This window comes from Panthera leo, chromosome D1 (genome assembly GCF_018350215.1).
Source record: "Panthera leo isolate Ple1 chromosome D1, P.leo_Ple1_pat1.1, whole genome shotgun sequence".
Classification (NCBI taxonomy): Eukaryota; Metazoa; Chordata; class Mammalia; order Carnivora; family Felidae; genus Panthera; species Panthera leo.
The window spans coordinates 104,559,164-104,582,330 of record NC_056688.1 but is presented as its reverse complement, the minus strand read 5'-3'; the positions used below and the strand labels follow the sequence as shown (position 1 = coordinate 104,582,330).

Genomic DNA, 23,167 nt, shown 5'->3' with positions numbered 1-23,167 from the left:
CCCCAAGACAAGGCGCTGCTCAGCAAGGCATCGGGGACCCCGAATTATCTGGTGTTGGAGGGTTTCGGTTTCAGAGAATTGGTAAGGGAGAAGCAGGGTTCCTGAGAGGCGAAACTAAAGATCTTACTGCAAATAGATCTTGGTCATGACTTGGAAAATGTCACTGTTGTGTTTGTAAATCACTGATACCAAAGGAAAACGTAAACTCAAGTGCGTAAGAGCTTTGGAGTTTGCGAGGTCTTCCTTCTGATCCGAGGAACTACTTTGTATTTTTAACAGGCAAATACTACTAGTTGAGCACCTACTTATATGCCAAGCACTGTCCGTATAACACCCGTAGTATTGATTCCGTTTTAGGATTGTGGAGACGAACATTCAGGAAATGAGGGAAACTGGCCCCGAGTCACATAAGTGATGAAATGTGACGTTGGGAAAGCAAGACACCCTCAATTACAAATTTGAAAGAAATCCTGCCATTTACGACGCGATTTTTAAGTTCTAGGCTCTGGTTAAATTAGTTCACATTTCATTTAAAGCTCACGGCAACCCCGTTAGGTAGGTATTACTGTTGCATTTTAGTCTAGGAATTCAAAGCTCACAAAGGTTAAGTAACTTGTTCAAGTCCTTAAGCTTTAAATGGCAAAACTAACACTGAGACCTGGATCTGACTTAAAAGCCCTTACCGTTAGGCGATGGTGTTCCCACCCGTAAATAGATCTCATATATCCACACATCTCAGCCTTACTCGGCTGCCACGTACTTTTCATCAGAACATGACTCCACTGGAAATAGATATTTTAAGTAAATAAAATGACTATTTTTCATCAGAATCTTGCTCCCCCGTCTCCTACCGTCACACATGTACGCATAGGCCTTTCTCCTTCCAGCTTATGGCAGAAACGAAAACCTGATAGTGTATTTCTTTGCATAGGCTAAACGTTTTCTGCGCCCGAAGCAGCATAGGATGATGAGATTTGGAGTCTGGCGTCTTGATTCAAATCCTGGTTCTAAATCCTACTCCCTTTTGTAGTCTCAGAAAACTCAACCGCTTTGAGCTTCGGTTCTCATGCCTAAGGGGCAGGCTCCACAGAGCTCCCTCAGAGGGCTGTCCTGGCAGGTGGAAAGACAGCGGGAAGATCCCCAGTACTTGGCGGATAGTGTCAGCGGAAGGAAATGCAGCGTAAGGCGGCCGTCTCTGCATGCAGCCTGGGAATCTCCCGGCGTCCTTGAGGCTCTTTCAGGGGGTCTGTGACCTCAAGATCGCTTTCATAATAATACTGAGACCTTAGTTCCCCTTTCCACAAGTTTAGAGCGGTCTCTCCACAGGCCACAGAACATGAGCCATCACATCAGACGGGCTGCTAAAGCAGTTACCAGAATCTAGTTGCCTTCCATTAAGCTAGAGAGAAGCTCTGCACTGGAACCACCTGGAAATCTTTACAAATTATTGATGCCCAGCTCTCACCACATTCTTATTTGATTGCCATGGGGTGGAGTGGTGCATTAAGGCGTTTATAAAAGTTGCTCGGGTGATTTGAATGTGCAGTAAAGTTAAATGGGCATTTGATTCTCAAAGGGTATAAAGTTTTTGTTATTCAAGATGAGTAAGTTCTAGAGATCTGTGCAACAGAGTACTTAGTTACTAATACAGAATTGTACACTTTAAAATATGTGAAGGGAATAGACCTCACATTAAGTGTTCTTGCCAAAAAACAAACAAAAAAACAAACAAAAAAACCCTCAAAAGAGCACAGGAACATTTTTAGAGGTGATGGATATGCTGAGTACCTTGGGTATGGGGATGGCATCAGGGAATACGTATACATGAAACGTGTGCATTTTTTTGGTATATAAACTATACCTTTAAAAAATAAAAATAAAATAATGTTAAGTAACCTAAAAAAAAAAAAAAGAGGATTTGTAAAACTATGTAACAGCACCACTCTCCACACTAATTTTCTTTTTTCTTTTGGAAAAAATGTCATGTTAATAAAATGTTGTGTTAATAAAATGTTACTTGTATTATGTGTGATGGGTCTTGAATAATTGTTTTGAGTGTAAAGGGGTTCTGAGACCAAGAGTTTAAGGGACGTTGGTACGTGGGTGTAGGGATCAAAACCCTGGACTCTGGAGCCAGGCCGCCTGTTGCTGTCATGGCTCTGACATTGTGGGCTTTGTCACCGGGGGCACTTTACTTACCCTCTCTTGACTTCAGCTCCCTGGCCCATGAAATGAATATAACAATAACATTCACCTCTTAGACTTTTTGTGAGGTTCAATGAGTAACACACCTAAAACAGTTAGCACAGTGCCCGGACCGCTCTAGTGGCTTTTACCGATATATACCTTCATTGTTAACTATTCTGGTTATTATGAGTGGCTAACATTAATGATCTTGCAGTATCATTGTAAAATGTGTGGGTCGAGCCATTCTTCCAGACCACCTCATTTTTCCATACAACCATGGAGAAGGAGCCGTTAAGGTAGAGTCTCTTGGAGAGATCGGCGGGAGACGTCACGGACCTGCTCACCCCACACCGTGGGCTTTGGCTCATTTCTCAATTTGTACGGTGGCGATGCTGTGTTGCTCAGTGGATGCATGAATAACGGGAGGCGACAGCAAGGTGACCATGTGATTGAGGGAGAGGAGGACCTGGCAAGGATGTGTTTTATTAGCCAGAATGTTCCCAGAGCCCACCCTCTGAAGTCACTCCCCTTTTGCTTCAGACAGTTGCCAGCCTTCAGGTTCTATGTTCCCGCTGGCTTTTTCTCCCACACGGAACTCACCTCTTTAGGAGGTGAGGAGGAACTCACCTAAAGATTGTAACACATCTTTATTCCCACAGTACGCTTCAGCACCATTAGTCACAGTTGCAACAATAAAAGCATCTCTTCAGAATTGAGAACGACAGAGAGATGAATAATTCAATAACGCTGAAGGCCATCAACATAATCAAAATTCCCTGGAATGGAAGAAAAAGAAGAAGAAGGAAAAAAAAGGAGAATCATGGTATTAGCACAATAATGATTTTTCTGATGACAGTGAGGTAGAAATGCCCAGGTGGGAAAAGCTCTCCCACGTGTCTCAAGTGCATCCCGTGCCTACGAAGTAAATTAGTGCAAGATCGTAAGAATATACAGGCATTTTAACACCGCGCAGGACGGCCTATTATTTTCTTCGAGAAAGTCATACAAAACAATACATTTTCTGTATCATAGGCAGGAAAGCCTCCATTTCATAAATATATACCAATATAAAAAATGATATCAAAAAAGTAGTCTGTTGAAGGAGAAAGATTAAGAAATAGGAAAAAAAATAGAAGCAAAAATAGAAAAGGAAAGAAAGAAGAGAGGGGAAAACCCTACAGGGCCCAGAAAAAAGAGGAACATGTCGAAAAAGACATACAGATCGAAGCATAGGCTAATAGTACCATCTTCCGTTCTTTTTATAACTGCCAGAGACCCTTAAAATGCTTTGTATCTTGGCACCAAAGAGCACGAACAGTATATACACTTTGTTGGGAGCCCAGAGGCTGGACACGCAGTGTTCTGCCAGTGAAAGTTTGTGAAGATCATAGGGTTCACATTCTGTTCTGCAACCGTGTCTACGTGGTGTGAGTATAGGTTGACAAACTGTTTATTTTAGAGTCACATGGTTTTTATTTTATTTATTAATGTTTATTTATATTAGAGAGAGAGTGTGTCTGTGCGTGAGCGGGGCAGGAGCAGAGAGAGAGGGAGACACAGAATCCGAAGCAGGCTCCAGGCTCCGAGCTGTCAGCACAGAGCCCGATGCGGGGCTCGAATCCACGAGCCAGGAGATCATGACCTGAGCTGTACTCGGAGGCTTAACCGACTGAGCCACCCAGGCGCCCCTCTGTTTTGTTTCTTAAGTAATATCCTGCTGTTTGAATAGTCTGTTTCTTTAGCCACTCTGTTGTTGATAGACATTTGAATTGTTTCTAGTTTTTACTATTAGAATAGATTTTCTGTGAATATTCTTATATATATTGTGGAGACATAAACTAGGCCTGATTAATTTTCATAAAAACTGCCAGATAGTTTTCCAATGTGGTTGAGCCATTTTACATTCCCACCAAAAATGTACAAGAATTCCATTTGCTTCACATTCCTGCCAACATTTGGTTTTGCCAGTCCTTGTAATTAAAGTCATTCTGGTGTGCATACAAACATTGTGATTTGAATTTGCGTTCTTCTCATAACTGATAATGTTGAACAAATTTTTACGTGCTTACTGGCCATTGGCATGTCTTTCTTTGTGAAGAGCTTGTTCAAGTGCTACTCTTTTTTTTTTTTTGTCTTTTTATTATTGATTTTCAGGAGTGCTTAATACTTTCTGGATATGGGTCTTCAGTCAGATAGATGTATTGAGGAGATTGACTCCCATTCTGGGCCTTGCCTTTTCACTTACTTTTTTTTTTAAATTAAGTTATAATTGGTATATAAGCCTGTTTAAGTTTAAGGTATACAATATGTTGATTTGATACACTTGTATGGTGCAGCATGGTCACCACCACATTGGTTAGCTAATTACTTCCATCATGTCACCTAATTATCAATTTGGGGGTTTTTTGGTGGTGAGAATATTTAAGATCTAATCTCTTTGCAACACTAAAGTATATAATACAGTATTGTTAGTAATATTGACATTGCCGTGCATTAGACCTCCGGAGCTTATTCATCGTCTAGCTGGAAGTTTGTACTCTTTGACAAGCATCTGTCCGAATTCTCCACCCCGCAGCCCCTGGTAACCACCATTCCACTCTCTGTTCTCATGAAATTGGCTTTGTAAGATTCCACATGTAAGAGATATCATACAGTACTTGTTTCCCTCCATCTAGTCGGATGGAGATTTCACTTAGCATAATGTCTTCAGAGTCCATTCGTGTTGTTACAGACAGGTGGCTTTCCTTTTTTCTCATCACTGAATAATATCCCATTGTAAGTGAACCACATATGCATCTGTTCATGGACGTCTAGCTTGTTTCCATGTCTTGGCTATTGTAAATAATGCTGCAAAGAATATGAAGGTGGCTCATATCTTTTTGAGTTAGTGTTTTCTCTTCCTTCGTATACATACTCAGAAGTGTAGTTGCCGGATTATATAGTAGTTTTATTTTGAATTTTTTTTTGAGGACCCTCTGTATTGTTTTCCATGGTGGCTGCACCGATGTCCATTCCCACCGCCAGTGCACAAGGGATCCCTTTTCTCCACAGCCTCACTGACTCTTGTTATTTCTTGTCTTTTTGATAATAGCCTTCTAACAGATGTGAGGTGATATTTCATTGTGGTTTTGATTTGCATTTCCATGATGACTCACGATATAGTGTGTCTTTTCATGTACTCGTTAGCCATCTGCATGTCTTCTTTAGAAAAATGTCTGTCTATTCAGATCCCCTGCCCACTTTTTAATTTTTTTTGCTGTTGTACAAGCTATATATTTTGTATATCAGCCCCTTATTAGATATGTGACTTGTAAATATTTTCTCCTATTCCATAGGTTGCATTTGCGTTTTATTGATGGTTTCCTTTGCTTTGCAGAAGCTTTTTAGTTTGATGTAGCCCCTCTTGTTTATTTTGCTTTTGCTGCTTTTGCCTCAGGTATCAAATTCAAACCATCATTGCTGAGACTGATATCAGAGAGTTTACTACCTATGTTTTATTCTAGGAGTTTTATGATTTTAGGTCTTACATTCAGGTCTTTATTTTGAATGATTTTTCTATTCATTCAAAATAGATAGATTTGTAAGATTCCACATGTAAGAGATATCATACAGTACTTGTTTCCCTCCATCTAGTCGGATGGAGATTTCACTTAGCATAATGTCTTCAGAGTCATTTTTTTGTATGGTGTAAGATAGTGGTCTAGTTACATTTCTTTGTGTGTGGCCTTTTAATTTTCCTGATAACCATTTATTGGAGAGACTGTCCTTTCCCCGTCATATATTCTTGGCTCCTTTGTTGTGAATGTTTTTAAATTTTTTTAACATTTATTCATTCTTGAGAGAGAGAGAGAGAGAGAGAGAGAGAGAGAGAGAAAATGAGTGGGGGAGGGGCAGAGAGAGAGGGAGAGAGAGAGAGAGAGAGAGTGGGAGACACAGAATCCGAAGCAGGCTCCAGGCTCTGAGTTGTCAGCACAGAGCCTGACGCAGGACTTGAACCAACGAACTGTGAGATCGTGACCTGAGCCAAAGTCGAATACTTAACTGACTGAGCCACCCAGGCGCCCCTCCTTTGTTGTAAATTAATTGGTCATACATGCATACGTTTATTTATGACTCTGTATTCATTCCATTGACCTGTGCGTCTGTTTGTATACCTTACTGTTTTTGAGAACCATAGCTTAATAGTACATTTGAAATCAAGAAATGTGATGGCTTCAGCTTTGTTTTTCTTTCTCAAGATTGCTGCTCTGCTCTTTGGGTCTTTCGTGGTTCCATGCAAATTTTAGGATTATTTTTTATTTCTGAGAAAAATGCCATCGGTAGTTTGATGGGGATTGATTGAATCTGCAGATTGCTCTGGGTAGTATTGGCATTTTAACAATATTAACCCTTCTGATCTATGAACAGGGGATATCTTCCCATTTATTTGTGCCTTCTGTTTCTTTCATCAATGTCTTCAAGTTCCTTCACCTCCTTGATTAAATTTATTCCTAGGTACTTTATCTTTTTTGATGCAATTGCAGATGTGATTTCTTAATTTCTTTCTCATAGATCTTTATTAGTATGTAGAAATGCAACTTATTTTTATATATTGGTATTTGGATCCTGCAATCTTATTGAATTCATTTTATTAGTTCTGATAGTTTTTTTGGTGGAGTCTTTAGGGTTTTCTGTGTATAATATGTCATCTGCAAGCAGAGACATTTTTACTTCTTCCTTTCTGATTTCGGTGCTTTCTCTTCTTCTCTTCTCTTCTCTTCTCTTCTCTTCTCTTCTCTTCTCTTCTCTTCCCTTCTCTTCCCTTCCCTTCCCTTCCCTTCCCTTCCCTCCCGTCCCCTCCCCTCTTCTTTTTTTTTTCATTTTTTCCCCTTTCTTCCCCCAATTGCTCTGGCTAGAATTTCTTGTACTTTGTTGAATAGAAGTGTTAAGAGTAGGCATCCTTGTCTTGTTCCTGTGGGCTTGTCATATATGGCCTTTATTATGTTGAGATAGGTTTCTTTATCTCAGTGTGTTGAGAATTTAAATTATGTTTAAATTTTGCATGTTAAGTTTTGTCAAATTCTTTTTCTTCATCTATTGAGATGGTCGTATGATTTTCATTCTTCATTATGTTATTGTGGTATATCACATTGACTGATTTGTATATGTTGAACCTGGTATCCCTGGAATAAACACCACTTGATAATAGTGTATGCGACTTTTAATATACTCTTGAATCCAGTTTGCTAATAATGTGTCGAGGATTTTTACATCTATATTCATCAGGGATATTGGCTTGCAATTTTCTTGTGGTGTACTTGTCTTGTTTTGGTGTGGGTATTCCTGGGCTTATAAAATGAATTTGGATGCTTCCACCTTTTAGAAGAGTTTAAGAAGGATTGGTATTAATTCTTCTTTAAATGTTTGGTAGAATTTGCCAGCGAAGCCATCTGGTCCTGGATTTTTCTCTTTTGGGAGGTTTTTGATTACTGATTCAATATTCTTCAGGGCTAATTTGCCAATGCCAATTGTTTTCAGTTTGTGTTGGTTTGATATCTCTATTTCAACTTTACTTTTAAAGAACATTTTCACTGGACATAGAATTCCACGCGTTATTTATTTTGGCACTTTAAAAATGTCATTCCGCTGTCCTGCGGCCTCTATCAGGCCTCCAAGTGAGAAGTCAGTTGGAAGTTTACCTTTATTCCTTTGAATGGGATGTCCTATCTTCTGGCATGAGTGGTTCTGTCTGGTTTTTGTTTGTTTGTTGGTTTGTTTGTTTGTTTACACTTAAACATAATATGCAAAAAATGGTAGAAATTCTAAATTATGTTGTCTTCCTCTGGAGATGATGTAATTTTCTTCCATCAGACAGATTAGGGGAAGGTTACCTTGATCAGAATAATTCCAAGGATGGATTTCAGTTTTGTGGGATGGCTGATCTGTTTCTTTTGTCCTTGGTTCTAGGGTGTAGTCTTTCTTCAGAAGTGAAATTTCGGGGTGTTTACTAGACTCCACCACTGCTGTTGGTGGACTCTGAACAGTTTGTGTGTCTGTCCCCAGCACTGCATGACTGCTGAAATCTATTCTTGGCCTTTTAGCCTCTTAGCTTCCTATCAACTTGGCTTCTGAGCTTTGCATCCTACACGTTAGGAGTCAGCAAATAACTTGTGGAGGAACGCGATGGAGCATTTTGGGTTTACTTCAATGTGTACAATTCTTACACGATCCTTGCACTTCAAATCCTGGCGGCTGTGGTATCTTTCATGTATATTCAAACAGCTGGAAATGTTTTGAAATTCTAATAAGCTTTTAATTAAAGTGGTTTTCACTAGAGGGATGCTCTGATATAAATTACTCTGTCATAACCATAAAAAAAGATTTGTATATTTAAAAATTCTTTTTAATGTTTATTTATTTTTGAGAGACAGAGACAGAGCATGAGTAGGGGAGGGACAGAGAGAGAGGGAGACAAAGAATCCGAAGCAGGCTCTGAGCTGTCAGCACAGAGCCTGATGCGGGGCTCAAACCCACAAACCGTGAGATCAGGACCTGAGCTGAAGTCGGACGCTTAACTGACTGAGCCACCCAGGTGCCCCAAGGATTTGTATATTTTATGAGTATTTTCTGTAAACCAGTCATTGGCTGTTTTACTCCTTTCTAATGTATGCATGATTTCTTTTTTACTAATTTCCATTCTTGTCACTATATATTAATTTATTCTTCTTTCTTTGGACTAACTTTTCTCTCCTTTAATCCCTGAGATTAATGTTTGGACCATTGTTTTTCAAAGTTTCATAATTTATAGTATCTACATTTCTAAGCTATGAATTGCCTTAAAGTATTGTTCTACCTTCTGCCCTCAAGGTTTTGAGCTTTCATTTCAGAACATGTTTGGATTTATATTTTAATTTTTTCTCTGATCCGATAATTCCTTTGAAGCACACTTCTTCATATCCAACCACGTAGGGGCTTTTGAAATTACTTTAAATCATTGTTTATGGTTTTATTGCATAGGACATACATTATGACTTCAACCTTTGGTATTAATCTGAAATTGTCATATTTACCAATATATAATCATTTTTTTGTGTGTGTTACAAAAATGTGTATTCTGTTGTTGTTGGAATAGTAGACAAAATATATCTGTGAGCTAGTTTTTTACTTTTGATGATACCATTAAGTTTTAAAACATATCAAAGTCTAAAGTTCTTCAAACCTTCACCCTCTTCTCAGGGAAAACTCAGGCCCTTAGCAAACTCAAATAGCAAAAACACGATTTGCTCCCTTCTCTATTTACATGTTAATTCTGACTGGTATTTTATTATTCTATTTTTAATTTTGTTTAATTTTTTTTAACGTTTATTTATATTTAAGACAGAGAGAGACAGAGCATGAATGGGGGAGGGTCGGAGAGAGAGGGAGACACAGAATTCGAAACAGGCTCCGGGCTCTGAGGTGTCAGCACAGAGCCCGACATGGGGCTCGAACTCATGGACCACGAGATCATGACCTGAGCTGAAGTCAGCCGCTTAACCCACTGAGCCACCCAGGCGCCCCCTGACTGGTATTTTAAATACTTTATTTTTAATTTCAGTGTATCTTATTGTTGCTGTATTACACAAGCAGCCTTCACTCGTATTTGTCCATGTGTTTATCACATTCTTTGTTCTTCCTTCCTTCTTGTGTCTCATTGTGCTATCATTTTCTTTGTACTTGGAGTTCATTATTATTCCTTTAATGCTGCTCTGCAGGAGACAAGCTTGAATTTTGCATCTCTGAAGAGACTTCATTTCACTTCATTCTTGTAAGATGTTTTAATGGGCCATGAATGACAGGCTCTTGGTTGGTATTTTTTTGTTTGTTTCAAAACACTGAAGATATCAGTTCAGTCTCTGGCTTTTATTGTTGCTTTTGAGAAGTTAACTGTTAGTCCAGTGGCTTCTACTTCTTCCTTTTGGTAATTTTCATGGTCTTTAGTTTTAGTTAAGATTATTAAGAATTGATCATGGAAAGAAACCATGATTTGAAAAGTAACTGTACTTTGACTCAGCAAATTGAGGTGCACCAAAGCATGGTATAGATGCAAGACCAAATATCTAAGTTCAAGGTTTTAACATAAGGCTTCTCAGAGCCTTATGTTCAAGGTAAGACCACAGAGAAATGTCTTAATGGTGATTCCATGTGAATTAATGTTTTCCAAAAATTAGACCACTGACTATCCTTGCAACTATTCTAGTTTGCAACTCTGACCAGATCCTTTCCAGACTACTGTTCCTCTCCCCTAAAATTACCTTGTGACTACTCCAGCTGATGAAAGCCTATAAATGCTCTTTTCTGGTTCCCCTTATTGCACCTGAGACCCTATGCTCTCCTGTGATTAGCAGATTTAATACATTCAGCTTTTAACTGCCTTTGATTTTCCTGGTGGTCTTTGAAGGTGCCAGACAGTCACAGAGACCCCCAGAGAGGTCTAGCCAGACCCCTCACCGTTTTGGTCCTGGTCCTTTGACTCATTTAGTGACTATTCCACTGAATCTGTTTGAGCAACCCTGTGCAGGGTTTGCACATCCCTGTTGACGAGGGGAGTCTAGCACTTTTTATTGAATAGTGTTGATTTGTCCTAGAAATCAGGTCTCCCAGGACTTTTTCATTAGCCCTTCACATTTGTTCCTGTTTACTTTTTACTTGGTGGGGGAGGAAAAAGACAGTCTGCCAAAGCTTTGCCACTAACCATCCTGTTTGCCCATCTGCCTTTTATCTATGTTTTTGTGTATCTATAAGAATAAATCATGGGGTGGGGGAGCGCCTGGATGGCTCAGTTGGTTAAGCGTCCAACTTCAGCTCAGGTCATGATCTCACGGCTCATGAGTTCAAGCCCTGCATCAGGCTCTGTGCTGACAGGGCACAGACAGGGCTGACAGGGCTCTGTGCTGGAGCCCGCTGCAGATTCTGTGTCTCCCTCTCTCTGCCGCTCCTCATTCTCACTCTTGTGTGTCTCTCTCTCAAAAATAAACACTAAAAAAAAAGAATAAATCTTAGGGAAGGAATAATTATAGATTTAAAATTCTGTCTTCTTATTCAGCCACTAGGGCTAATGAGTAAAATGTCTTTTTGACCAGTATCCTCTCTAGAACCAATTATCTTGGATCGCTTAGTAAAAACTTGTAAGAAACCTTTTCCAGTCTTGTCTATGTGTAGGAAATTGGCTGTAGGAGAGACTCTTCTTCATATATTCCACCTGTTGGAGGCTGCTGATTCCTTGTATCTGCAGGCAGGGGTAGATTTTCTAAGGCCTTTGCTGTCCCTGATATCTTCTTACTTCCTGGTAATCATTGACTAAATCCTCAGAAATTGATTCTGTGTTATATCTCAGTGAATTATATAACTTCTTTTCTGATAACTGATTATAAAATTTGTCTTGCCCCCCCCCCCCCCCCCCAAACAGATGTGGACTACTTTCCCTTGCCAGCCAGCTAATCGTTTTTGTGTGACCTTAGGCAGGGGATTGGTTATTTTGGAAATACCATCAGGGAAAGAGTACACTTGAGTCTTTTTTCATAAGATCTTATGGAAACCTCCACCACCACCACCACTACCACACTTATTATAGACATCAAGCTATAACCTAGAAACCTCACGGAAGCAAATGGTCTAAAAGATTAGGACAGCTAATGCACAGGTGGCCCTGTGCTCCTCACAATTAGGAACTAGACTGCTTCCTCTGCTCAAGATGACCAGAACAAAATTATTCCCCCTTCAAAATGACAGATGCCATTGATGGCGATGGGCTTATCATCTTGGCTATTTTATCTCCTCTGTGCTAGTTCAAGGTGCTAGGTTATTGGTAGACAACCCTACATACACAGTATTACCATGGCAACCTTCTTTGAAAATCAGTATTGTCATGCTTCTTCATTCACTCAGGCCGACAATAAGGGACAAGCTCCTGAAACTGGTCCAAGAGGAAATAGAAAACCTAAATACACAGATGACAGTGATTGTAAAAACATCCCACAAAGAAAAACCCAGACCCAGGAGACTTCACCAGTGAGTCTTCCTAACGTTTACAGAAAGTTTGATACCAATTTTCACAAAATTTAACAAAAAGTATAAGAGGAAGGAATATTTTCCAACTCATTCTATAATGCCAGTATTAACCAGACACAAAAAATAAAGACGTCACAAGAAAAGATGACTATAGGCCAGTATCCCTTATATAGATGCAAAAATCTTTAACAAAGTACTAGAAAGCTGAATCTGATAACATTTGTAAAGGATTATATACCATGACTGAGTGGGATTTATCCTAGGAATGTAAGGTTTCTTTAAGACAAAAAGGCAATCAATGCAATGCAGCATAATAATAGAATAAAGGACAAAAACCTCATGATTGTCTCAGTAGATCTAGAAAAAGAATTTCACTAAATTCAACACACGTGGTAAATACATTTAACAAACTGGGAAGAGAAAAAACTTATTCAATCTGATCAAGTCCATATAAAAAACCCTCAGCCGACAGCATACCTAATGATGAAAAACTGCATGCTTTCATTCTTTTATATTTTTGATTTTTTTAATGTTTATTTATTTTTGAGACAGAGAGAGATGGCGTGAACAGGGGAGGGGCAGAGAGAGAGGGAGACACAGAATCTGAAGCAGTCTCCTGGCTCCAAGCTGTCGGCACAAAGCCCGATGTGGGGTTTGAACTCACAGACCATGAGATCATGACCTGAGCCAAAGTCGAATGCTTAACCGACTGAGCCACCCAGGTGCCCCATGCATGCTTTCATTCTAAGCACAGGAAAAAGATGAGGAAGGATGTCTGCTCTTGCAATGTCCATATTTTACTTTTTTTTTTTTTACTTTTTTTTTAACATTTATTTATTATATTATTGAGAGAGACAGAGCATGATTGCGGGAGGGGCAGAGAAAGAGGGAGACACGGAATCTGAAGCAGGCTCCAGGCTCTGAGCTGTCAGCACAGAGCCCAACGCGGGGCTCGAACCCATAAACCAGGAGATCATGACCTGAGCCACTCAACCAACTGAGCCACCCAGGCACCCCAATATTTTACTTTTACAAAAAATGTTTAATTTCATTTTTCAGAGAGAGAGAGAAGCAGAGCATGAGCAGGGGAGGGGCAGAGAGAGAGGGACCCAAATCTGAAACAGGCTCCAGGCTCTAAGCTGTCAGCACAGAGCCCAACGTGGGGCTCGAACTCATGAGCTGTGAGATCATGACCTGAGCCGAAGGCAGACACTTAACCTAGTGAGCCACCCAAGTGCCCCACCATATTTTACTTCTGTAAGGACTCCCTTTTCCTCAGGTGATTACTTTCCAGCTTTCTCTGCACATTTTGATGGGTCTTGTTGACTGTTTTTTCTGTAGATTTACATCTTTTACCTTACCTTAAACTAATATTAGTGGTGTTTTGGAAAGATTAGAAGTAAATCCCTGTTTTCAGTGTATGCCATGTTTTGTCAGAAGTCCAGACTAAATATTAAAGCCAAAACCAAAACCATAAAAACATTCCCCTCGTGATTCTAATGTACATCTAGGGCTATGAATTACTACCGAACTGCTCTACCTGTAGTTTTCCTCTTGTAACACTCGGTCTTTTATATTACTCATTGGTACACGTTTTGCCTTCTCTACTCATCTGTGAAATCCTAAAGGTGGGGGTCATAATGCGTTTATTTTTCTATTCCACAATGCCTGGTATAACCTAGAAGATCCTATTATTTCTGTAAATGTTCGTAAATAAAAGACAATACATGTGTCTACAATGTTATTTAGATTTTGCTGATCGGGTGCTAATAAATCTTTACGATTACCCCCATTATCCCTTACTGTAAAAATGTGGCATACTTACAATGAATAGGGTATTAATGGCCCAGCACCGACCATTTGTGTCTTCATGGCCACAAAAGTAGTTTTGATCTAGAACGAGACCAAGTGCGATGAGAATAATTCCGGCTGTTGCTGCCAAGGCACTAAGAGAATTCATTGCTTGGGTTGTCTTCACCTGAAAGAGATGAACGTAACACGCAGGCTGTAGGCAGAGCAGCAGTGGGAAGACCGGGAGAGGGTTTTAGTCACAGCATTGCAATGCCACTAGGCAGCTGTGTGATCATCTGTGAGACACTTCATCCCTTCGGGCTTCGGGCTCTCAGCCACAGAATAATGGGATCCAGGGAGCTCTGAAAAATCCTTCTGTCCTCCATGATCTGTACCCGAGTTAACTCCCATTTACTTGGGGAAGGAGTGCACACTGGACAAAAAGGGACTTAGGCGTTGTCACCTTGCATTGCATTTTGATGCCCTGGTAAAAGTCATGACCTACTTACATTTTTGTTTCATGACTCTAACTAAACATTGTATTTCTTTGCAATTTTTAGTTCTTCCCCAAACTTCAAACCTGCAGGGGACACCCTGGGCTGGAATTACTCTCTTGGCTTCTTAATTAATATCTCACATTTTTGATTCTTTGAGAAAAGTAAAAATATTCTGCTTATAATTTATCTGTAAGTTAAAATCTCGCACTCATTAACACTATATTATTTATTTTGAACTTTTGCTTATAAGGTTTAATTAGATTGTCTTCACGGTATGCCTGTCATGTGAGCTAATAAACTCGTGCCTGTTGAAATGTCTGGCAGGAGATGGGACCGCAAATACTTACAAAAAGAATGACTGAGTGTGTCACTGAAATGCTGAGACCCATTTTACCTTTTGGCTTAGGAACTTGGAGATTTATTCTGTGTTTCAGTGTTTTCATAAATAAGAAACTGGATTACCTAGAAAATTCTCCTGGCACTAGGGGCGCTTGGGCGTCTCAGTCAGTTAAGCGTCCAACTTAGGCTCAGGTCATGACCTCACAGTTCATGGGTTCGAGCCCCACGTCGGCTCTGTACTGACAGCTCAGAGCCTGGAGCCTGTTTCAGATTCTGTGTCTCCCTTCTCTCTCTGTCCTTCCCCCATTTGCACTCTGTCTCTCTCTCTCCCAAAAATAAACACCAAAAATTTAAAAAAAAAAAAGAAAAGAAAACTCTTCTGGCATTAGTGTTTTATGATTCTATGGACAAAAAAAGCCAAATGCCATCAATTGGTATCAGTACTTGACAGTTTGTGGAATTGTAGTGGTTTAAAGATTTTCCAAATTCATTTTCAAGGCTAGACTTAATTATTTCAATGTTACACATTTTTTAGGAAAGGAGAAATCTAACTCACCAGGCTTCCTGTGGGTTTTCTTTCCAGTGCAACTAGGAAGGCTCCAGAATTAATGAACTATTAAAAAGAATAAATATCTTAGTGATGGGCTTGTTTAGCTGGTGCTAAAGAGGTCTCAGAGAACAGACCTCTCCGCGTTTCTTGTACATGCCTTCCTAATTCCTATGATCCTCAAAGCAGTGAGCAAGATGCCTCAGATGACTATCGACAAATGAGTAGCGGACAAAATACTGAACTAGAAAGTAGCTTTAGTCTTAACTATCTATTTGAACACTGGGCTTTAGTTTTCTCATCCATCTTCCTTTTACAGCTGTTGTGGACTCAGCTTTGATGTCACGACACATTGGTGTCAAATCAGTTCACAGCCAATAAGATCAGGTTCTGTGATCCTTTTAAGAAACATCCTCCTTGAGGAGGGCACCTGTTGGGATGAGCACTGGGTGTTGTATGGAAACCAATTTGACAATAAATTTCATATTAAAAAAATAAAAAGAAACATCCTTCATGCCCATGTGCGATCCAGTGTGTTCTCCCAGCTAATAGGCTGGGCATTCTGAAAAAAATCCCCAGGATTTTCATGGAGGTGAGTCATACATAGCAGTAGCATCATTACCTGGCAGAAACTCCAGATGGGATTACAGCACACCCATTTTTAAGTTTCTGGTCCCACCGCCTGGTATTGCTTCAGCCTCACCTCTTACCCTCACTCTCTGTGCTGAACTCTTACAGTTCTCAGAATAGAAAGTGTCCCTCCTCCCTTGGCAGCAAGATATCCCTACCCCTTACCCCCAGCCATTCCCCACTCCCATCCTCTGTGTGTGCCCTCCTCCTGCTTAACCACTGGCCCTTTAAAACTCCCATCAGACTGGAAGTATCCCTGGGAAGTCTCCCCTCCTTTTTGTGGGTGCCCTTCCTCTAGAGGCAGCTTGCCTGTCTGTTCTCACTCATCACACCGTATGGTAATTATCCTACTCTCCACTTGAGAGACCTTGAGACCGAGAACTGCTTTTTCTATGAATTCCCACACACTATTCTCTGGCACTATACTAGGTCCCAAAATAATGCTTATTGAATGTTATGAAATGTGATTAAATGTCTCTGTGCAGCTCAAAGATACCTCTGTTTCTTTACTTTTCTAAAAAGTTCTAAAACTTTTTTCTAAAAAGTTTCTTGACTTTTCTAAAAAATTCTGATTAAGAATTCCCTACTTTACTTTCATCTCGACTTCTGTAAGCACTTTCTACACCCTCTGTGGTATCATTAATCCCAGTACCTTGAAATGACCTGTTTACATGTTTGCTTTCTTGGTAAATTGAGAGCCCTTTGAAGGAAGTGCCCATGTATTACTCTTTTTGTTTGTTTATTACCCCCCCCCCCAGATTAATTGAGATATAGTTGGCATGCAGTGCTGTTTAGGACGTACAGCATAATGATATGACTTAAACATAGTGTGAAATGATTATAATGAGTTTACTTGACATCAGTTATCTCATATAGATCCACCCCCCCCAAAAAAAAATGAAAGAAAAAGAGGAAAAATAATATTTTTCTTTGTGATGAGAACTCTTAGAATTGACTCTCTTAAAAAATTCTATATGTATCATACAGCAGTGTTAACTGTAGTCATCCTGTCATACATTTGTCTTATAACTGAAGTTATGCTTATTTATCTCATAACTGAAGTTTGTGCCTTTTGAACACCTCCCTCCATCCCTTCTCTCCTCACTCTCTGCCCCTGGAAACCTTAAATCTGAGCTCTAGTTCTGTGAGGTTTTTAAAATTCTAAATATAAGTGAGATTGTACAGTATTTGTCTTTCCCTGTCTAACTCATTTCACGTTCACATAATGCCCTCAAAGTCTAACCATGTTATTGCAAGTGTCAGGATTTTCTTGGTTATTTATGGCTGAGTAATACACACACACACACACACACACACACACACACGCACACACACACGCACACACACACACACACACAAGTATGTATATACACTTCTTTCTCCATTCATCTGTTGATTGACACTTAAGTTGTTTCCACATCTTGGCTGTTTTGAATAATGCCGCTACGGACATGGAGGTGCAGATGTATCTTTCACATAGGGTTTTCATTTCCTTTGGATATATTTCCAGAAGTGGAATTTCTGGATCATATAGTAGTTCTATTTTTTATTTTTTGAGGAAACTTCATACCGTCTTTCATAGTGAGGGTCCATGTATTATTAACCTCTGGACCCTCATTGCCTTCCTCCATGTGTCTGGCTTATAAAGATGGCAACTTATTTTGAATGAATTAATGGACAAATAATGTCAAGATCCAAGGAAATGTTCCCAAAGGAACTTCAAGGCCCAGTGATGGAACATCAGCAATTCTGATGAATTAATGGGGAAAAAATTTCAACAAAGTTGATTTTTATTTTAACTTTTCAAAGCATATCATGCACTGAATGCAGCTCATTTTGTAATTAAGAATTCCCTAGTATTCCTGTTGGCGTGGCCTCAAATTTAACTCCATTGCCTATACTCACCAAAACAGAGCTCCAGAATGGATATCCTGAAATAAATACAAAGGGGAACCTTGGGTATGGGTTTTCAAGGGTAAAAAGGAAAACAACTCCAAAGGAAAAGTTCAGCAGTCCAAACAGGATCTGGATAGCCTGTAAATAGAGGAAAAGTCATGATAAGGAGAAAGCAAAACGGTGGGTTCCCTTTTCAAAAATGTGCATGATCCTCTTTTGGTTAAAAGGATTTGGCAATTACCTTCCTTATAAATAAGGAAAGGATAGCAGAAGCCCTTTTATGATACTCCCAGGTGTTTTCTTGATCCCTTTATCTGATACTTTGTAATGGGTAAAGTGATCTAAATCAGTGTTCTGGAAAATGTAGTCCATGGACTGGCAACATTAGGACCTGCTGAGAATTAGAGATGAAAACTCTCAGGCCCTGTATCCTATATCCTATACTTAGTGAGTAGAATCTCCAGGTGAGGCTGAGAAGTCCATGTCAAACTCCAAGCATCCGGGAAATGCACATCCAAACCGCAAGGAGATAGGACTTCACATCTGTTAAAATGGCTATCATCAAAAAGACAAGAGAGCAAATGCTGGTGAGGATGGGCTGCCCTGTTGGTGGGGATGTATTACCATGGAAAAAAGTATGGAGATTCCTCCAAAAATTAAAAATAAAGCAAATAATGAATACAAATAAAGCCAGGGTTTAACAACTGCTAGGGAAGATTGGTGAGCGTGACATAAAGAATGGAAGGTGTACCGCGTGTGAGTCTGTTTTCTCTGCCCTCTTATTCTCCGTCTGTCTTCTCGGTCTGAGTAATCTCATTCACTCCCATGGTAACTATGACCTTTAAGTAGGTGAGTTGTGAATGAGATCATTTTCCTCAAGTCCAGGTTCGAGTAAGTTCAACGCAATAGCCACCGCCCAGTCCTCTAAACTATTAAAATTGTTTCCTGCCTGGCTTTTCCGCACCAGCTTCCTTTTTCTCTATTCCAGTGTTGTGTCAGTGCTGAAGTAGGATAGCAAGACAGAACCAATCCGTTTGAAACAAAGCTGCCCAATCTGGCGGTCATCCAATTCAGAGAAGTGTTTAAAAATTACAGATTTCAACCACCACCACCACCCTCAAAATCGCTGTTCAGTGGTTCCGGAACAAGGCCCAGGGACCTGAGGTATATATTTTATAAAGCTCCTTAGGTAATTTGTTGGTTTCACAGATTGGAAGCTTCTTGTCTATATTGTAAAATCAAAGTAGGGGTGGGATATAGGATTCTTGGCAATTAGGTCTCCACAAATTACCTTCCTGGTTGTTTCCTTTTCTCTCCCAGTTAGTTCCTAAAGGTGATTTTTCACATTTCAAATAGTTTTGGTAAAATATACATAACAAAATTTACCGTACTTACCATTTTATTTAAATTAAGAGGCTTTACTTTTAAAAGCGGTTTTAGGTTCACAGCAAAATGGCATGAAAAGTACAGAGTTCTCATGTATTTCCTGTTGCCTTCCCCCACTACCAACATCCCATACTGGTACATTTGTTGTCATTGATGAACCAACACTGACACATCACTGTCAATCAAAGTCCATAGTTTACATTAGGCTTCACTCTAGGTGTTGTACGTTCTGTGGCTTTTGACGAATGTGCAATGGTGTGTATCCACCATTATAGTATTGTGCACAATAGTTTTCCTTCCCTAAACATCCTGCCCTCCACATGGTCAACCCTACCTCTTCCCTTCATCCCCTGGCAACCACTGATCTTTTTGTCTCCGTACTTTGGCTTTTCCGGACTGTCACATACTTGGAATCATGTAGTTTGTTGTCTTCGCAGGCTGGCTTCTTTCACTTAGCAATGCATATGTTAGGTTCTCCATATGTCTCTTCATGGCTTGATGGCTTATTTATTTTGACCATCAAGTCACATTCCCTTGTGGGGATGTACCGCAGTTTATTTATCCATCCTGATTTTTCTTATTTCTTTTTTGTCTTTTAGTCAATCCCCTTAAATCTTTCAAGTCTAATTTGCTCTCTCCCAGCTCTTCTTTGCCATTCCCAAACTACGCCACCATGAGCTCTTTGTTCACAGTGCTTTCTCTATCTAGAAAATTCTGTCTTCTTCCTTTCCCTTCATTTCTACTTATTAAAATTCCATCACTTCTGGGGCACCTAGGTGGCTCAGTCGGTTAAACATCCGATTCCAGCTCAGGTCATGATCTCAGAGTTCGTGGTTCGAGCCCTGCGTGGGGCTCTGTGTTGATGGGCCAGGGCCTGGAACCTGCTTTGGATTCTGTGTCTCCCTCTCTCTCTGCCCCTCTCCCACTCATGCTCTGTCTCTCTCAGATAAATAAACATTAAAAAAAAAACTTTAAGAAAATTCCATCACTCCTTCAGGGTTCAGATTAAATGCCAAATTTGCTATGATGTTGTCTCATTGCTTTTAACCTTTTTTTTTTTTTTACATTTATTCATTTTTGAGAGACAGAGAGAGACAGAGCACAAGCGGGTGAGGGGCAGAGAGAGAGGAAGACACAGAATCCGAAGCAGGCTCCAAGCTGTCAGCACAGAGCCCGACGCGGGGCTCGAATCCACAAACCACAAGATCATGACCCGAGCCAAAGTCAGACGCCTAACCGACTGAGGCACCCAGGAGCCCCAGTCTCATTGCTTTTAGGTAGAAGTAACTGTTCCTTCTCTGGATTCCAACCCCCTCCCCCCCACCACCATATATGGCTCCTATAAGATGCTACATTAAAATGTGGTTTTTAATATTGTCACTTTATTATTTCTAAATTATGTATTTATTCTTCTCAATGAGAGAAAGTGGGTTGTGTTTATTTCTGTAACCCCCTATAGTGTCTAACATAATTTTTTGCACATAGTTCAATCCATATTTGTTAAAGTAATATGAACTGTTTAGTGGAAGTTTGAGTACCATTATATTTAAATAGATGTTAAAGCAGTTTAGACTGTTGGCCCTTTCCTGCATGTCAGTGGGCCCTCTTTCTCTACTTTGTTTTTTTTTTTCTGAAAAAAAAAAAAATTTTTTTTCCTATTTTCCATCCTTGAAGGCTTGGGATTGAAAAGACAAATATGTTATGAGATACAGGCCCTGTCACAGCCTCAAACATACTGAATCACATTGTCTGAAAGGAGGATTGGTAAATAAAAAATAATTAATATTCAAGAAATGGATAGGTGGGTGGAGAGATGAGCATTTACAGTATTAAGGGGATTTTCTGCAAAAGCCCCGCATATAAAAATACCATATCATGTTATCAAAATGAATTCTGAGTTCTGATTGGGAAAATATAAAACCGTACAACTCAGTAACCCAGGATATAGAACCTGATCTATTGACTTCTACTTGATTTTCTCTTCCTTTTCTCTGAACTTGACTAGGAAAAAACTCCTAGTTGGTCATTTTGGAGATTTTTACTTTAATTGTGACCTTCAAGAGCCCAGAGGATTCTTTTCCTCTCCATAGAAATTTGTACATAGTTGGTATAGAAATGTGACACTTCCTGATTTGAGTGGAAATAAAAGTTGGAATTAGCTCCTACCTTGAAACATTGCACCACCAAATATTTTTTTCTCTTTCTTCTCCCCCCCAACCCCCATCTTAGTTTAGGCTTCTGAACAAAGTAATAGAATCTATAATACCCTGATGAGGTGGCTGATTAAGCCCATGGTTCATAGACTGGATGGCTTATAAACAACAGAAATCTATTTCTCATGATTCTGGAGGCTGAAAGTTTGATAGCAGGGTGCCACAAGGTTGGGTTCTGATGTAGACCCCCTCTGGGTTACAGGCTGGAAACTTGTCTTTTGTAAGTTCACATGGTGGAAAGAGAGCTACTTACCTCCCTGACCTCTTCTTATAAAGGCATTAATCCCACTCATGAGAGTTTACCCTCATGAACTAATTACCCCGAAAAGATCCCACCTCCAAACACCATTACATTGGAATTACGGTTTCAACTATGAATTTTGGGAAACACAAACATTCAGTCCCTAACACACCCTCAGTAGAGTATACATTAGGGCAGATCTTACTTACCCCTAAGGTTTTCATTTTTGTGGTAAGTGATTTTGGAAAAGGGCCGCTAGATTCATAGGTTGTGGCTATAAACTCTGGTGACTGAAGCTTGGAAACAGTGATCTCCGGAGGAAATACAAGAAACACAGGACTGTGTGCAGAGTTTGAATCCATGATGGTGTAGTTGATATTTTGAAATGAAAAAATGTTCTTGTTACTTCAGTCTAGACCATGTTCTTCTGTTCCAAGGCTGTCTGGAGCGCTGGCATTGTTGTGCTTTGTCTCGGAATTGTAGAACCACAGCGTCATAGAGTCATAGAATATCAGGACTGGCCGAGATCTCGAGGTTAGTGAGTAAAATTTCCAGGACGGGGGGTCAGAGGACCTGCCCAGTAGTTGTAGTGCAGTCAGAACCTCACCATGACCTTGGACAAGTCATGTGCTCTCTCTTAGTTTCAGACTCCATATATTCACATTGATCAGGCTGGGCTAGATGATCTGTGAGGACGTTTTCCTTCCCAAATAAATGAGTATTAGGAACATTCATTCTAGTTCTCTGTCTTCAGGAGGTAGGGGACAAGAGCTCTCAGGCCCTTAGAATTAATCAATAATCCACCTCTTGAAGTATATAGTGGCTGTTTAGGTTGTCACTTTGTTTTTGCCACTGGATTTTATTAGCTTTATCTGTGAACAAACCCCTTCAACACTGAATGGTGTGGAACAATCACCATTTGATTTCGCTTACAATTCCATGGGTCATGTGGGTGTTCCTACTGGTCTGGTCAAGCTCAGCTCTTACCAGCCAGGTTTTCTCTGCATCTGTGGTCGATTGGTGGGGTGGCCAAAGCTAGATGATTTAGTGTGACCTCAGTCACATAGCTGGCAGTTGACAGACTCTTGGTTCTTCTCTAACTCACAATGTTTTCTAAACTTTTGCAGAATCGTGTGTGCTAATCTCTCATTGACCTAAGCAAACTGCAGAGATGGCCTATATTTAAGGATAAGAAAACAGACTCCGTCTCTTCATGGGAAGATCTGTACTGTCATAATGCAAGGACCTGCATGAAGGGAGGAGAAAAATTTGTATTCATTTATATACTTTCCTTTGTCATCCTCTGGTGTTTCCTTTTTTCCTTTTTCTTTCTTTCTTTCTTTCTTTCTTTCTTTCTTCTTTCTTTCTTTCTTTCTTTCTTTTACAGTTTATTTATTTATTTTGGGGGGGG

At 39.9% G+C, this 23,167-nt stretch overlaps 1 protein-coding gene across 2 annotated transcripts; it reads right to left on the bottom strand.

Annotated features, from left to right (window-relative positions):
• Nucleotides 1–2,817: 2,817 nt before the first annotated feature.
• Nucleotides 2,818–22,225, bottom strand: MS4A5 (membrane spanning 4-domains A5). 2 transcript variants are annotated; one of them, XM_042904433.1, is made up of 5 exons: nucleotides 21,966–22,225; nucleotides 17,926–18,054; nucleotides 15,400–15,456; nucleotides 14,042–14,194; nucleotides 2,818–2,963 (listed from the first exon to the last, which is right to left on the bottom strand). In XM_042904433.1, exons 1-5 carry the CDS (start codon nucleotides 22,116–22,118, stop codon nucleotides 2,862–2,864), a joined length of 594 nt encoding a protein of 197 aa, XP_042760367.1. In that variant the 5' UTR covers nucleotides 22,119–22,225; the 3' UTR covers nucleotides 2,818–2,861. The 2 variants fall into 2 exon arrangements, with proteins under 2 accessions (XP_042760367.1, XP_042760368.1); XM_042904434.1 differs by lacking the exon at nucleotides 15,400–15,456.
• Nucleotides 22,226–23,167: the final 942 nt, after the last annotated feature.

Coding starts and splice junctions, on each gene's coding strand:
- MS4A5 (XM_042904433.1), bottom strand. CDS start 22,118: ATGGATTCAAACTCTGCACACAGTCCTGTGTTTCTTGTATTTCCTCCG. Junction 15,457..17,925: donor CATTCTGGAGCTCTGTTTTG/GTGAGTATAGGC, acceptor TCTTTTTAATAG/TTCATTAATTCTGGAGCCTT. Junction 2,964..14,041: donor CCATTAATACCCTATTCATT/GTAAGTATGCCA, acceptor CTTCCATTCCAG/GGAATTTTGATTATGTTGAT.